Here is a 17331-nt window from a genome sequence, read left to right on the forward strand (position 1 = left end):
ATTTACATTAATTTATTTAAAATTAATTTGTTTTTATTTTGTACAGACGAATCTGAAAATAAGAACTTATCCAACGCTTCAAAAATTTGTAGGTACTCAATAATTCAGCAGTTTCGAAACAAATTAACTGTGATAATGGACAGATACATGACCTACCCGGGCAGATATGTAGTCTATCTTTAGAAACATGAATAATCATGATAAGAATTGCGTTTCTTCCTTTTGAGGTACGGAGCCCTAGAAGCAAGTGAGTGTCAACCTCGCGTCCGCGCGTGCGTTGGGGCTGCAAGCTGCAACCCGTTACGCAGCTCACATGGCGTTGTGCAACGAGAATCCTCCGCTTCGGATATTGTCGACTAATGCTGTAATGTCATCCGACCGGTTTGACACCAGGTTCAACGTCTCCTACGGGTCAGCGAACCATTTTGATCGTCTCACGCTCATAAAACTTGTCAAAGATATACCTAGAGGTGAAGAAAATGGCATTTAATTTACACTTCGTGAAGAAGAATGTTAAATATAGTTATACAAATCAATTAATGAAAAAACTGGCCAAGTGCGAGACGGACTCGCGCATCCAGGGTTGCGTACAAATTTGCAGGTATCTATGATATGAATAACCAGAGTTAACAAGCCCTGCACCTTAGTAAAATGTATAGGTATAGACATAAACATTAAGATTTGGATACTTTTCTTATTAGTTGTGCTATAAGAGATACTTACCTTCATACTATCAAAATTCTAGGACATCTGGAAATGATTAATCGGTAATTTGTATGACAACACTCTTCTATGACTTTATCTTTTGATTGCTTTGACTTAAATATTCGAATTTGCACTGCTCCACGGGGTAGCAGACATGAGTATATTATATTAATTTTCACTGCTTCATGGGGTAGCAGGCATGGCTATTTGATATTAATTTGCACTGCTCCATGGGGTAGCAGACATGAGTATTTGATATTAATTTACACTGCTCCATGGGGTAGCAGACATGACTATTTGATATTAATTTTCACTGCTCCATGGGGCAGCAGACATGAGTATCTGATATTAATTTTACTGCTCCATGGGGTAGCAGACATGAGTATTTGATATTAATTTGGACTGCTCCATGGGGTAGCAGACATGAGTATTTGATATTAATTTTTACTGCATCATGGGGTAGCAGACATGAACATTGAGCATTTGATATTAATTTGCACTGTTTCATGGGGTAGCAGACATGAGTATTTGATATTAATTTGCATTGCTCCGTGGTGTAGCAGACATAAGTATTTGATATAAATTTGTACTGCTTCATGGGATAGCAGACATGAGTATTTGATATTAATTTGCTCTGTTCCGTGGGGTAGCAGACATAATTATTTGATATTAATTCCAGCATGATAACTCAACGCGTTCCTGAGAAAAAGTGTCTTGACAGATGTCCGAACAACAAAGTGATACTATAGGTAAGGGTCCCGTTTTTGCTGACTAGGTAAACCTAAACGTCAACATTATAAAATTGTAAATTAAACTTAAATAAATAAATAATAATAAATAAATATAACGGGACAATTAACACCAATTAACCTAGTCCCAAAGTAAGCTTAGCAAAGCTTGTGTTATGGGTACCTACTAAGCAACGGATAAATATAATTATTTAGATAGATACATACTTAAATACATATTAAACACCCAAGACCCGAGAACAAACATTCGTATTTTTCATACTAATATCTGCCCCGACACGGGAATCGAACCCGGGACCTCAAGCTTCGTAGTCAGGTTCTCTAACCACTCGGCCATCTGGTCGTAAAACTAAATCATCATCATCATCCCAGCCTATATACGTCCCACTGCTGGGCACAGGCCTCCTCTCAGAACAAGAGGGCTCTGATTTATTATAAAATATTTTTGCGAGGCGCGGCTAATGTACGGCCTGTAATTGTTGACCCGGTAAAACATGAATCTAAATAAAATCTAAAATAGTCCATTGTGCGCAACGGGCTGCCTGGCGCATTCCTTTGTTGAATAGCGATGGCAATTTCTTGAGATAGGTAGCTGCCAGCCCTTTCGTCTCCAGTTGTGTCAACCAGGCGATTTTGCAACTCTTTATTGAGTTACGTCATTAGAAGTTACGCCTGGAGATAACTGAACTGGACAACATCAGGGCAATATTTTTTTAATTGACTGTAATCTGAAAAAACTCGCACTTTCGCGCTCTGAATCGAAGCTGATCTATAAAAATGACAATTTATAACTAAAAAGCTTCACTCAGTTAGATAAATCAAAACAAAGCTTTGCGTTACATAATAATTTGGGTTTGTTTATTCAGTCTGCAAGAATGCCATCGACCTCTTTCTACATACATACGTCAGTTCAATTATTTCCCCTGACTTCAATGTAGGTGGGGTGCACTGAAATGACACAGTTTAATTGTCAACGTAACTTAGCCAGAAAGATAAAGAGTGGCTTAAGTTGAACAAAGGTGTTTGTGACACGCCCGTGGCGGGGTAACGGTAAGGCACAGGACCGGCTGTGCCAGGACTATTGTGTGGGTCCACCGTTATTTGAGGTTGCGGCACCATGAGTTCAATGAACTTCAGCTAAATAATTCCATTCGAAACATCATTCTTGTTACATTGATACTGTATACTAACGTTAGTTTTTTTTTCGAACAAGCCAGAAATGGCGTGGACCTGCCAGGGCTGTTTCTGTACGAGTTGGTATTATATGCAAATCCAATGCAAAGTGAGCGGCGTGAGCAAATTCGCCGCATACACTTGATGCTAAATATCAAATATTTACATGTACTTACTTATTTATACTTACCCTTTCCATGCATAAATAATAAGCATTAAGTAAAAGGTTCTGTCTTTATCAATGTCAAAATATTCATCAATTCTGTTTGACTAGATACGTGTAAAATCGACAAGTTACGTAATAATTATTTTCTTCGAGTCGGCTGTGAGTTGAGGATTTATGAAGTGAACCGAATGTGAACTATTAATAAATTTTTTGGAACGGTCTTTATTGTTATAACTTTTCATAACAAAACATGCTAAGTAGCTATACGAAAACGATTACTACCCGATTTACATATTCATCTAGTTTTTGTCTGCACCTATAACAAAAGAACAAATAACTGGGGAACTGCCGTGTTCGGGCATTTTCAGCACGTCGGTAGTGACGTCACTCTGTTGATATATCTCATAAGAAGCATTAACAAGTAAGTGGAAGGCCTCAAGCAACACCGTGGCTCGATCTCTGGATATTTACAATACGCGAAGGTCGCGAAGATAGCTATCGCAGCATTGGTTAGCTCCCGACGACAGGCGCATCTACCTGTACATCATCAGGTGACAAGCAAAAGTCACTAACTGCAAAAAAAGATTGGTGGAATATTAACCTTTCGATACCAAAGTCAAAGAACTTTCTTACACTGTGACGATACTATGCATAAGTTTGATTATCCCTATTGACTTTAAGTGGTAATTAGTGACTTTTGCTTGTCATCCGACGACATATACATAGTAGGTACTTACTCCCAGGTTCCTAGGCCATTTTATTTGTCTTCTGACTGTCTGTGTGTCACCTTAGATGGCGTATCCAGCGGCCTTTTGCATAAGATGCTACGAGTATATTTTATGACAAATGTTTCGCAAAAAATAATTTTGAAAACAACTTTCGTAACATTAGGCTTGCGTGCTGGCTATTTATTAATTACCTAATCATATGTTAGGTTAGAGTCTTTTCTCATGCTCAGTATAGGTAGGTCTGTTATTTATTTGCAGTCAATGTATTTATTGTTATCAAATAAAAAGGTGTACTTACATAATTGTGTAATAATTACCCTAGAAAAATCATTTTGCTAAAGGAAATATACTAAGAAGCAAAAACGTAGTACTTATGCATATTTTTGTATAATTTGACGACCTCGGCTAAATACGAGTATATAAGATAGCTACGAGTGGGTACAACATTACTTTTGTGTGAGATGGTATAAATAACTATTCTTTCCGGTAAAGTCCCAAGAACTTCGTATTAGGCCGCACATGCAAAGTAATCCATACTAATATTATAAATGCGAAAGTGTGTGTGTTTGTATGTTTGTCAGTCTTTCACATCGAAACGGAACGTGATTTTTGGCATAGATATAGTTTATGGGCCAGAGAGTGACATAGGCTACTTTTTATCCCGGAAAATGCATCCCGGGGGAACAGCGCGCGATAACCGAATTCACGCGGGCGAAGCCGCGGGCAAAAGCTAGTAATTATATTTAATTTAGATTATTGTGACTTTAAATAGTCCATCGATTTCTTGCAGAGGAAATAATCTTGCCGTCACAAACAATATTATAACACAGCCTTCACATTTGGTGTACTAAGCAGTATACTCAATCACCCCATAATAGTGTAGATACAATTATGAAAGTTATATATCGTAATTGAAAACAAAAATGAAAAATCTGATACTAGTAAAAAAAAAATATTAAGCTAAAAAACGTTTATTAAGCTAGTACATATTTAGTAGCAGGTGTACGCTTTTAGCACGTCCCTACGAGAGCCGTTTAATTTTCGCGGAGCAGTGATGTATAGTAAATTTGATGAGCCGCGTGTCGAGAGTGACGCACTGGTTAAAATAATATAATTTAAAACAGTGCCGTTACACTGTGTTACTGATATATATATTGCATTGCTCATTTGAGTGTTACTCGTATATAGTCGGGCCAATAGCACAACAAGATCAATCGTATGCAGGTCCGCAAGCAGTCAAGCGGTGGAGGCCATGTCTATGGCTGCCTACATGTAGACAATGGTGCCTAAGCTACATATCTTACCTACAAATAAACCTGTTATTTTTGCTTATTAAAATTGAATCATTAATTCTCAGTAGTTTTCGCGAGAACTCGCATTTAATTTTGACGGGTGTCCACGTTTTTATCTCTATATAGAGTAAATTTATAATGCATCAACAAACGACAGCAAAAAAAATATGTGTAGGTACAGATTTCTTAGTCAATCTTTTAATTAGCAGTTGACTATCAAATACCGAAAATGTAAATCGGCTTTATTCATATGAAAACGGTTATATATTTGAATATCGAAAGTTAAAATACCTACGGGTAAAATGTCGATGTTCAAAATATCGAAAATTAAAATACTGACTGTATCCAAACATCGAAAATTAAAATAACAAAAGTTTATATTGTCGAATGGTTAGATAACCTACGTCCATATATCGAAAATATATTTATCTACTAAAGAGACATCGAAAGATATAAATATCGAAGTCCAAAATATCGAAGTACAGAGTATCGAATATGTATCACGTGACCGGGTCGACAGAGCTCTGCTTCGCGGAGCTCCTATTCCGCTCAGTTGAGGCACTTCGCATTCATTGATGCAATACTAACTAACCTAACCCAACCTATTGAACATGAATTACCAAAAATATTTGGTAAGGTTAGGTTAGAACTGTGACCACAACCACGCACGAGCCGAGCGAGCGAAGCGAGCGTGCCGCGTCAGCGGTCGGCGAGTGCTACAAATGACAATGACTAGATTATGTAAAATAAATGCTATTAAGAGAAAGGAGATAGAGACGAATAGAGAAAGGAGATAGAGAAGATATTTCAATTTTCGACATTCAAATATGTTGACATTTAAAACTTAAATATATTGGCTATCGATATTTCTACGCATTCGATATTTAAATCAATCGACATTTCAATCTTAGACATTTTGACCATAGGTATAACAACTTTCGATAATGGGATACAATCGATATTTTAATTTTCAATATTTTGAACATCGACATTTTAACCGTATCTATTTTAATTTTCGATATTCAAATATGACGTAACCATGAAAACATTTGTGACGTAACTATTAAGTAGGTACATTATTTATTTATTTATTTATTCACCATAAATTGTATGTTTGTACATGAAGATCTTATTAAACATGCAATCAGTAAACATTGTATAAATAAGGCCTTGGTATTAGGTAATTGTGGCAATACTATTACAAAGTTTTTATTATTGTTTCACAAATATTCGTAGATACATGTAATAAGAACATATCGTTTATTTTATACAAGAGGTACTTAATAGATTTTTGTTTCTTATTTACGCAAATAACCAATAACATGAATGGCGCCCTAATGGGTAATTCATGGCGTAGGTAGACTAAAGTTTTCTTCTTAATCGAACTCTGCATATTTAGATATATCTACTCTTCAGTAGAGTCGACGTTTTGAAGTCACCATGGGTAAGTTGGAACCTTGCCGATGACTACGAGTTGCACCAACCAGGTAGGTTACTTCTGTAGAAATAATGGAATTGCTTCATAAGATCTCTCTCTTAAAATGACTCTTAAAAGTTCTCACTCAAAAACTGTAGGTAAGCACGTTTTTAGGACCAGAATAACACGATGTAATAGTAGGGATAGGAATTATTCTCATTTTTTTAAAGCTTCTGTCTCAAGCAAGAGGTCTACATTTACGAAGGGTTTTCGGATGCGGTTTCCTGTTTGTTCCCACTCAACCGGTTATACTCCCGGTTGTACTCGTGGTCGATGCCAATAAAATAAAATAAAAAAATCAAATGATTTATTCAGTAAATAGGCCGCAATGGGCACTTTTACACGTCATTTTTTAAACTACCAGCGCTTTCGGAAAGACCATCATTGCCAAGAAGAATGAGCCGCAAGAAACTTGGAAGAAAGTCATTTTTTCATAATAATATAATACTTTTTCATAATTATAGGTACTGCATTTAAATTGTGCATACTCGTAGAAGTACAAAATTACTACGCGTAGGTATCATACGAACATTGAACTAGATCCTTATAATGTTTACGCATATTTAAGACTAGAAGTTGTTCTATAAAATGTACAGTCCTAATGTGTGAATGTATCTAGATATTGTTGGGACTACCTACATAGACGAGAGATCTACATTCCTAGTAGATGACTAATTTTTTTTATGAACTTGCACAAATGGCTCGCCATGCTCATCTTCGGGACGACGCAAATGTACAGCGACACGTAGGTATTCTATCGGCAAAATCCCACATTAAGAAGAAGAAGAAGTCGTATCGCAAGTAGACAAGTTTTCAATTATTTTTATTGAAACTTCTATTTAAAAACGTTCCTTTAAAACTCATTGAAATTAATATGCGTGATATGACAAATAAAGTAATTTTTTTTTAAATGAACAAAAAAGTTCTGACACACGTTATTAAAATTAAACTTCCTCGTTTTTTGAAATTAACAAAAAATAAAGTATGTTGCGTTACTTACTTGACGTTGTTTCTCATGTTGTTGAAGCTTGTAGCGATGTAATCTCCGTCCCCACTGCAACAGAGGAAATTTTCCTTTTAACTTTGCAATCTTGTAGAATACAAGAAAATATACGCACTGGTGCCGCTGGCCGCGAGTCGGGCCCGCTTACAGTCAATTAAACCGTTAAACATGTTTACAAAACCACTTTGCACTTCGATTCCAACCATATATACGACAAAATAGCTCTATGCTAATCAAACAACAAAAGACCGTAACTAAGGAAATCGCAGCCTAGATTTTATCGAGTTGGAGCGGGTGGTATGGAAGGAAGTACGAACTGTTGGTCCTTGGCACAATCGTGTCTCTTGGTCATTGTGCTTTGACAGTACAATGCAATATCCACTAATTAAAGGTAATATCAAGGAAACAATTGTAGGACGGGTCGCTTTGGTCACGCGTCGCCGCGGTACACTAGAGCGGCCCCGGCGTCGCCACTCTATATAGACACTCGAGGAACAGCTGATGCCATAAATTACGATAAACGGTAAAACTTGCGGCTTTCGAAAAATATTAACAACTCTATTGGGATCTTTACGAGTATGATGTGGCGCATCTAAAGGACTCGTTCGTAGATAGCTAATGAGCTACCTGATATGGGTGCGGGTTGGATTTCCCACGAAGCAGTCTACACGTAGGTAACCGGTCGACGCCGGCGCGGTCTACAAGAAAACAGCTCAAGGCGTGCCCGCTCCGCTGCCGTGACATGAGGCAGCGAGATTCGCTAATATCAGTAATAGTCTGAGGCTAAATAAGCCGTTTCCTACTTTGCTCCGAAGCCCGTTAAAATATATGTAAAATGTATGTAATTTATGTTGTCGTAGTGATTGTAATTTATAACAATGAAATGAAGATAAAGGAGTCTAGCCGTCGCATAGAGCAAATGTATGCTCCAAAAAATTTGCTGCCAGATTGCCAGTCTAGTAATTATTTTTTAATAATTTTCTATGAGATGGCAACCCCTTTGCTCTAACTTTTTGTAAGAAGGTAATCAACATGCGTCTAAGTAAATAAGTAAATCGTGTACCTACATGAATTCGGTTAGGTAAATAATTATGTAACTAATTAAAGTGTATAGGTAATAAAGTTTTCGAGTCCCTCTGGCATTCCTATATAAAAAAAGATTTTCAAGTTCCATAAATGCAATAAAAACATACTGGACTATGATTACGTTAATATTAAAATGAAGGAACTCATTACGCTCTTGAGCACGTTAAGCTATGTATGACGTTGACTCTTAAGCAGAAACTTGCACAAAAACTTGAGGAAATCTAATTAGGTACTAAGCACTCACCGTAGAGCAGGTATGTTTTAAATTAATTAGATAAATAAAAACTGAATTTTATATTGCACTAATAATACTGACAATCATTATTTGTAAAACTATACTAAGAAGGATTACAATACAAAATATAGTATTCGTATTCACTATCCGTTACCCGCGACACCGTCCGCGTAGACTATCCTAAGTATATCCTTCCCCGGGACTCAAACTACCTGTGTACCGAATTTCATCTAAATCGGTTCAGCGTTTTAGACGTGATAAAGTAACAAACAATAAACAGACTTACAAACTTTCGCATTTATAATTTATAATATTAGTGGGATTTGAATGGTAGTGCAGGTGGTAGGACCTTGTGCAAGGTCCACCCGGATTACTACCACCATCTTGCTCGCTAATCCTGCCGTGAAGCAGCAGTGCTTGCACTGTGTTTCGGCGTGGAAAGTAAGACAGCCGGAGAAATTACTGGCACTTGAGGTATCCCATATTAGGCCTCTAGGTTGGCAACGCATCTGCAAGCCCCGTGGTGTTGCAGGTGTCTATGGGCGGTGGTGATCTCTTACCATCAGGAGACCCACTTGCTCAAAAACAAAACTTTCTTATTGCTAGTAGAGTAAGGTGACAAACAGCCGGTGTTGCCATACAATTTAAAAATAAGTATTTTTTTAATTTCTATTATAAGTTAGTTTTTAGATGTCCTCACTGAAAATCAGCGCCACGTCTTGCCGTGGCATTATGCTGAGTGGGGACCAGAGGCCGTACTGCCTAACCTTCCTGACGCTCATCAAATGACAGATTTCCCATACAAAAACTGTCATTTGATTGCGATCGCGAGCGTCAGAAACTTTAAGCAATACGGGCCTCTGTTTAGCGTCATGTATGTCTTGTATTTATTCTATGTTTATTTTTATGGCGTTAAATAAATGTATTTTCGTTTTTCTTTCTTTCTTTCAAACAAATATTACCCACATAAGAAAGTATAAGAACTTTTTTAAAACGGTATAAATGTGACAAAGAGGTCTCAGTAAAAGTGTCTGCCTAACCAAATGAAAACTTTGACCGAGTAACTTTATAAAGTCGCCTTTACAGCTGTAATATTAAACACATCCGTTTCAAAAGAGCCAACCCTAGAATGTGATAGTAGAAATGTAGGTATATTAATAAAAACATGGTTGTCGGTAATCAAGAATTTCTTAGAAAATCGCGATGATAATTCAGCGCGTCGTCTTGACCCAGTTTGAGCTCTAGTTAGAAGTACATAAATAATAAGCTGTTATTAACGAACGATCTTATTCAGTAAAAGCGACGGTAAAATAATCTGGTCGCGTCCAGTTTTCCCTCGCTGACTGTCCTAGCCGGGTAGGCAATGTTTTGCTCTAGTTCTAGTTGATAGTCGGAATCCCCCCCGGTACTGTACATACACTGAATGCAGTGAGATTACTTAGATTTGATAACTTTTTCCCAGTGTTAGACTTCGTAGTAATGAAAAAATATCTGTATATAGAATTAAGATAGTGTGCTATCTATTTACTCGTAAAACATTCGAAACTATATATTATACATATGTTAATTCTTTCCGTAATGAAATTCAGTTTGATCTGAATATAGAATATCCTTCTGATGTGATTGAAATCCATCTCTAAGTATTTCGATTTTCCATAGATTTATCTCATTGGTAATTAAGACATATGGATGGTTAGCAAGAAATGATATTTAATTGTTAATTTTAAGCATTAATTACATATTACAATATTTACAACTAAATAAAAATAATTCCGTAGAATTAGATTTAATTTATCATAATATTCTCACGATACCTACCACAAATCAGAATCTAGTCGGTTTAATTTTATCATAATTTAACTTTCGACGCCTGCAAGTTTTTTTCGGTTAAACAATTGTACAGTCAAGGAAACTTTTTTAATAAATTTCACTGTGATTTTTTTGGCAAATACACGGGATTTCAAGATGATATTAGTAGCATAAAGATTCCACCCTGTTAAGCGATTCAGTTTTCTTGACAAGAAACCGTCGAAATGACAAATGACATAAAAGCCGTAATGTTGTCTTTAGTTCTAATGAAATTTTGCGATGTCTGTAAGTAGCGAGTTGGCACCTTTAGCCGTATGTATCACCAACGTTGCCACCTCGTTGCCCTGTATTCAGTGCACGGCGAGTCACCGCCTACTTAGTATAACTTGTGAGGGATTTAAAAAGTAGCTAAGGTGTCCGTAATCTCATTCCAATACTAGTAATCCTGTCCACAGCCTTCCAACCTCATAGGGCATATGGCCAATAGGCCATTCCATGTTGCTTGCTTCCCGCCTGGCAATAGTTTTTTCAACCGTGGAGGACTATTCGCTAGCATTATAATCACTAGCGTATTGGGATAGATCTCCGTAAGTAGTTGCACCAATCTGACTTTGTATGGTTCTAAATGCCATTTCGTATTGCCTTCGGCTCGGCCCCATGGATGCCTTTAAAATGACCGGTTCCCCATAGGCCCATGATCGGAAACCCGTATCAACAATAATAATACAACAGAGCTACTTTTTCGAATTCTACCTACTTAATCTTGTCTAGATAAAAACTATCATACTCCATAAGTCACGCACGACACACAGACACAGCGACACAGAGTTTTCTAATAAATAACCCTAGTGCGGGCAAGTGCGTTACATAGAATTTTGTAAAACATTGTATCTATTTTTATTTTGTACTGCAAATGATTAATTTTTTATTTTATTATTATTATTATTATTACAAGTGATGCTTCAAATTAATTTAAAAGGTGACAGGTCTTTAGAGCCACCCGGCACCCGACCAGCACTTATAGCACGATTTGTACTACGAATAAATATATATATATACGAATAATATTATATTTGTAAGAGTATGCGCTCAATACATCAACTCCTTGCGTCACCGGATCGCCTCACTCGCGAGGTTGCCACGCGCAGACGGCGAGAGGACCACTCGGTGATAACGCGCTGCTCGCCGCCATAGTGACTACTAGGAAATTCGTGGACCACTCATCGACACAACGAGTTGGACGCCGAAAGTCGAGGCGGTGCTGGTCGGGTGCCGGGTGCCTCAATGAGCTGCTAAATTTAGCATCTGTGAGCTATGCCTGTAGTTTCACTCGAACGATACCAATACGTACTACGATAAGACAAACGAACTTTGAAAGCGTTCGGCTTGAACATTTAACCTGTTAATAGGCAGGGTTTTGATTACCTACTTTTTTACATATTAGTGTTCTTATTTAAACTAGGTAGAATAAACAAAACGTTTTTTTTTATCTTAGTTTATATAATTAGGCATTTGTCGAGCAGGAGGTGTGAAAAGCATGTAACTGCCATTGACAAGTAATCCTATCATAGGTATTAGATGTGGCGGAAGCAGTGCCTGTAATTAAGCCCTGCTGATTGTTAGTGGTGTGAATGTGAAGGAGCACATATGGTTAGAATTAGAACAGACGGTCTGTTTGGAGTAAACCTTTTATACTAGACTGTTACCGGCTATTTGTCGGTATGCGGGTGCACTAAAATAAGGTAGACCCAGTAGGGTGATACACCAAAGTAATCGCGCTTGCCGGAGCAAGCCACAGAAGTATAATCCCAAAATAAATGGATTTATTATTATAATAATATTTCGTTTGAAGTTTCTAATCCTCTTATTACGAGTTCTGTGATGTGAACCCTTTTTATTCCGTCAGTACCTATCTCAAGGCGCTTTGAAGTTTTTCCTGCAGTTTTAAACATATCTATTTATAAATTACTATTATGGGTGCTTTTATAGTCATAATAGAAACAAATCAGTATTCAATAACCATAAATGTCATTCAATTGTGATTTGATCGAACAGATGCTCTGTTTCATGATATAGCAGTGACGCAGAACGATATTCGTTCGTTGTTAGAATAAGGTCGACTAGACAAACCGCTTCCGTTTCTTCGACGATTAGACAGCAAGCAATAAGCCACAATCAGAAGCCAGTAGGGAAATGTATCTGCCAATCCTCCTCGTTTCACCTCGCTAGCGGAAAATAACCTTATTTTCCTTTCCGTACCTACTCTATCGTTCGTGCCAAGGTCTTAGGCACGACCAATACTTTACGACTTTAAACAAGATACGATTAAACAAAAGACAGTTAAAAAATCACACGATAGGCTGATAAAATTACTAACATTATCAATAGAGTACACTCTTTTTAAAGTTTTTAAATATTGTTAACCGTTACTTACAAAAAGACAACTGCTCTGTTATTATGTCAAAGCTCTGTCAATAAATGTCATAAGATATTTCATTAATCATCTTGTACATTAGGTAATATTCATTATCTTAACTAATACCTTAAATGCGAATGTGACTATGTTTGTTTGCTTGTTACGCTTGCATGCTTAAAGTACCTACCCAGCTACCCACTGAAATCTAGTATAGAGATAGTTTGAAAATAAAAGTATAGTTTTTAGCCCGAAAAATTGTATAACTCCCTAGGGCAAGCTATAAAATAATTCTTCACAGACGTAGTCGTGGGCTCATACAATATTTTGCTAAACTGTCTGTAAACATATTTCAACATATTTCTCGTCCCATAGAATTAACCTAGCTCAAAAAGGTACACGTTTAAAAAAATGATAATGTACAGCAATGTGACAGACATACGTATTATACTTTGCCGCTTTCGGTACAATCGCAAAAGTCATGTCATGTCAAAAATGAAGTATGATCAGATCACTTACTTTTCACGCTGACTCTAACCTGACTGAGCATTTTACCAATAGCAATATTAAATATTACGCGTACCTACTAATCTATCGGAGAAAGCCGAATTGCTTGCAATCTTTTTAGCTCCAATCGAGTGTGATCGCTTCTACGTTCCCCAAGGAAATCTGAATAAAGCCTCGTACACACTTTCACCAATCTTCACTGCGTATTGTGTGTGTCCCTACTGCGTGTTTTGAATGATCGTTACGGAAGACGAACTTGTTCCTCGGAATCCACGGCGCTAAAATATGCAGACCGCTGTGACGATACAGCTCAAGTCGCTCTATTTGCTCATTGCAGGTGGTAGGACCTTGTGCAAGGTCCGCCCGGATTGCTACCACCATCTTGCTCGCTAATCCTGCCGTGAAGCAGCAGTGTTTGCACTATTGTGTTTCGACGTGTAGAGTAAGACAGCCGGTGAAATTACTGGCAATTGAGGTATCCCATCTTGGGCCTCTAGGTTGGCAACGCATCTGCAATACCCCTGGTGTTGCAGATGTTTATGGGTGGTGGTGATCTCTTACCATCAGGAGACCCAATCGCTCGATTTCCAACCAGTCGAATAAAAAAAAATGTACACCATTGACTACTCAAGAAATAAATTTGATACTGTATCTTGATACCCATAGGTATTGTATTCGAACAACGTAAAAATATACCGAAAATGAACATCAAGATATGAATATTTATGTACACATACCTATCTTAGGGTGCTTTACGATCCAATTTATATTACATAACAATAACAACCTGCTATCAACCGAAAAAAGGTAGGTTATTAAAAGTGATGATAAATATTACCTACAGTTACCTACGTATATACACTGTAGGAATATTCGTAAGTACCTACTAATATAACTCCGAGACTAATATAACTCGGTGACTTTATTTTATGGTCGAATCATTGTAGACAATATGTTTACAATCAGCATACTTACTTCTTTTCTTACTATGCGACTAGCTGAATTCCAGGACAGCTAGGAAGCTAACGTAAACATACTTAGTTAAACGGCATATGAACCAACAAGCACTAACCATACCAATCAACGTATCCTTTTTATACCTGTCGTACTCACCGCGTCAGCTTTTAATAGTAATAGTATGTAGCTGGTAAAGTTATCGTATTTTGAAGAAAGAGATGCAATACCTATACCTACTAGTACCTTCTAAACGAAGCTACAATATTAACGGAGTAAACTAGTAAGGTAGTAGTAACACTATAGAATGATACGTATTTTATTTACCAGCTTTTATTTCTTTTTCCGACTCGAATTACCTTTATTCCTTTGGGACCGTCCATAAATTACTCATGTCACACCGATTTCCATCATTTTTAGACCCCTCACACTTACGAAACAATCTGGAAATCACAATTATTTCGATCTCGTGATACAAGTCTCGTGATGTCACTTATGGATGGGTCCTATCCGCAAAATTTAGCGTGAAATTGTGGCTATTAATAGACAGTTTTGGGTCTACATAGGGCGATGATGAATTCACATAAAAGATATGATTGTACCTATACCTATACCCCATGACTTTTGTTGCTTATGTTTGCATGTCATCTAAACTAAATACATATGTGTACCAAATTACACTTCAATCCAATAACTAGAAGTGGGTGAAATTCAACTTTCAAGATTTGAAGACAGCTTTTTGAATACTTATACAGACGAAAATTGCAAGTTAAATAAGAGGCTTGTATCAAATCGTGAAGCATTTAAGGTCGAAAGCAAGTAGCGCAAATAAGGGTAAAAACAAGGAAAGATAGAGGTCATTCAAGCCAAGGGCGTCCGTGGCAGTCTCTGTTCTGCCGTGTCGACTACCATGTGCTAATGCGTTTCAATTTGGATTCAAAACACACATTTCCGGTTTTTACTCGGATGACAAGAGCGTGGCTTAGATAAATAAATTAGCAGATATTACAAATTTATTCGCATAAATTGATAATTATAAGTTATAATAGGGAATTATTTCCATCTTTAACTGTTCGCTGCTGAGCTAATAATTTTTATGAAACGATGTATGTGCGCGCGCACGTTTAACTTTAACTTAATACGGTAGTATTTATTTGTTTTTACGATAGAAAGTTTAAAGATTTGTTAAATCGAGTTTAATCGACATGTTTTGGGCTAATCCGTTTTCCAACTCGGAGGTGCCGTCCAACCACCATCCCGGTTGGTACCGGGTTGGTGAGTTGGAAAACGGTGTTAAATACTCGTGCTGCGTCATCGGTCTGTGTGAACGTACCTTTACAGAGCGATGTTTTTAGTGTTGTGTGCTACCCTACATTGGACAGTAGTAATGAAATGATGATGAAAACGCGGGTAGTTGTGTGCCGGTGTCAGTTTCGTCGGGTAGTCGCGCGAGCAGAGCGGCGGCGCGTAGTGCGCGTGTTACAGCAGCCGCTGAGTCGCGTTGCTCCGAAGACGAAGGGCTACGGAACGGATTAGCCCGAAACATATCGAGCTACACTCGATTTAAGACGTGACTTATCCGGGTCATTATATTTAAAATAAGTTTCTGTTATAAATTTAATTTTTAATACAACCTTTTTTTTGCTTACCTACTGTACTTTTTGTTGTTTGTACAACAAATTTCAAGTCGGTACTATTTACCATTGAGGAGTTCTCTCCTGCGGAGACGATCCTGGCAGAACCACCAAGATGTAATTATTGTATTGTCACCTAATTTACATAAGTATGCCAAATTTAAAGTCAATCGGACCGCTGGAAGTGGATCGAATTTAGCTTCCAGGATTTGACCAAAACAAATAAATAAATAAACAGGGCAAGCTAACGAAGAGCTTGTAAAAATAAAATCAGTGGAAATGAAAAATGTGACATAACCTGTATTTCATTCGAATCAACCTTTAGATAGAACTGGATCACTTTTAGACAAATAAAACACTTTTATGTGTTCTCTGGAAAAACTAGAGTACTTACCGTATATTACTGAAAATATACAAAATATTTTTTAATTAAAAAAAATACTACTATCAGTACATGTAGCCCCCGCCAAGTCGAGCAAAACAAAAACAAAGGCACGGCCGTACCATACTTTTCTCGAAGCCATTCAGGCTATATAACCTTTGATCCAGGCAACACAGTTTCAAAGGCTTCCAAAATAACTATCAAATAAATGTCTGTTATTGGGTATCGATATATTTCAATAACAATAAATTGCAAGTTTTCAGCATAAATTTGAGGTTAGTGAAACAATTATTATTTGTAGTTATAAGCGTTATTTGATTAGAGATTATGTAAATCAAATCGATAAAACATATATACCCCGCCCCCGTTGAGTTTCACGCCGGATTCTTCTCAGCAGAGGTTTTTCCGAACCGGTGCTAGATTTTTTTTTCGTTCATAAGCGATTAAATTTATAAATTGATTAAAAACTAAATTGATTAAAGATATTTTGACTTGATATCTAGTTAAATATTATATGCTACTCACACAGTCGGCATACCTACCAAATAATAACACTAAATACATAAAACAACAACAATTTTTGTAAATAATTTTTAACTGTATCCGTAAAAAGTATACTCGCATTTAATCGTAATGCACATTACTGGCGAGTCGTCCTAAGAGGGTGCTGAACATCAAAATGTATTTTCAATATGTCTTCCGTCTCGGATTTCGTTTTCCTTGGTCTAAGCTTGGGATTCCCTGGAGTTCCACCGCAATCAATATGGATAGAATTATTATTTACTCTCTCTCGTATGTTGTTATTGCTTCGTCCCATATTTTGTACAAATATGTCGTTCAAATATGCCTATGTGTAATGTTTCATCTACCATTTTCCCTAATCTTATAACGAGCTATTCTTGTCTATTTATTTTTTATTAATTATTTATATCTGGGATCTCGAAACGGCATTAAAGATTTCGACGAATTATGTATATAGGCGTATGATGATGATGTATCTATTTGGGGGGGGGGGGTC

The 17331-nt window shown here is 37.0% G+C and overlaps 1 protein-coding gene across 4 annotated transcripts in view; it reads right to left on the minus strand.

Annotated features, from left to right (window-relative positions):
* Nep2 (M13 family metallopeptidase neprilysin 2) overlaps positions 1 to 17331 on the minus strand; it is a 58705-nt gene that overhangs the window by 32707 nt on the left and 8667 nt on the right. For 3 of the 4 annotated variants that reach the window (XM_074097566.1, XM_074097573.1, XM_074097579.1), the window contains exon 2: positions 7291 to 7344. In XM_074097566.1, the coding sequence (XP_073953667.1) occupies positions 7291 to 7344 (54 nt within the window). Of the gene's footprint in view, positions 1 to 7290; positions 7345 to 7610; positions 7661 to 17331 lie in introns of those variants that run through there. The other variant, XM_074097561.1, reaches the window with a different exon arrangement.

This window comes from Choristoneura fumiferana, chromosome Z (assembly GCF_025370935.1).
Source record: "Choristoneura fumiferana chromosome Z, NRCan_CFum_1, whole genome shotgun sequence".
Taxonomy (NCBI): Eukaryota; Metazoa; Arthropoda; class Insecta; order Lepidoptera; family Tortricidae; genus Choristoneura; species Choristoneura fumiferana.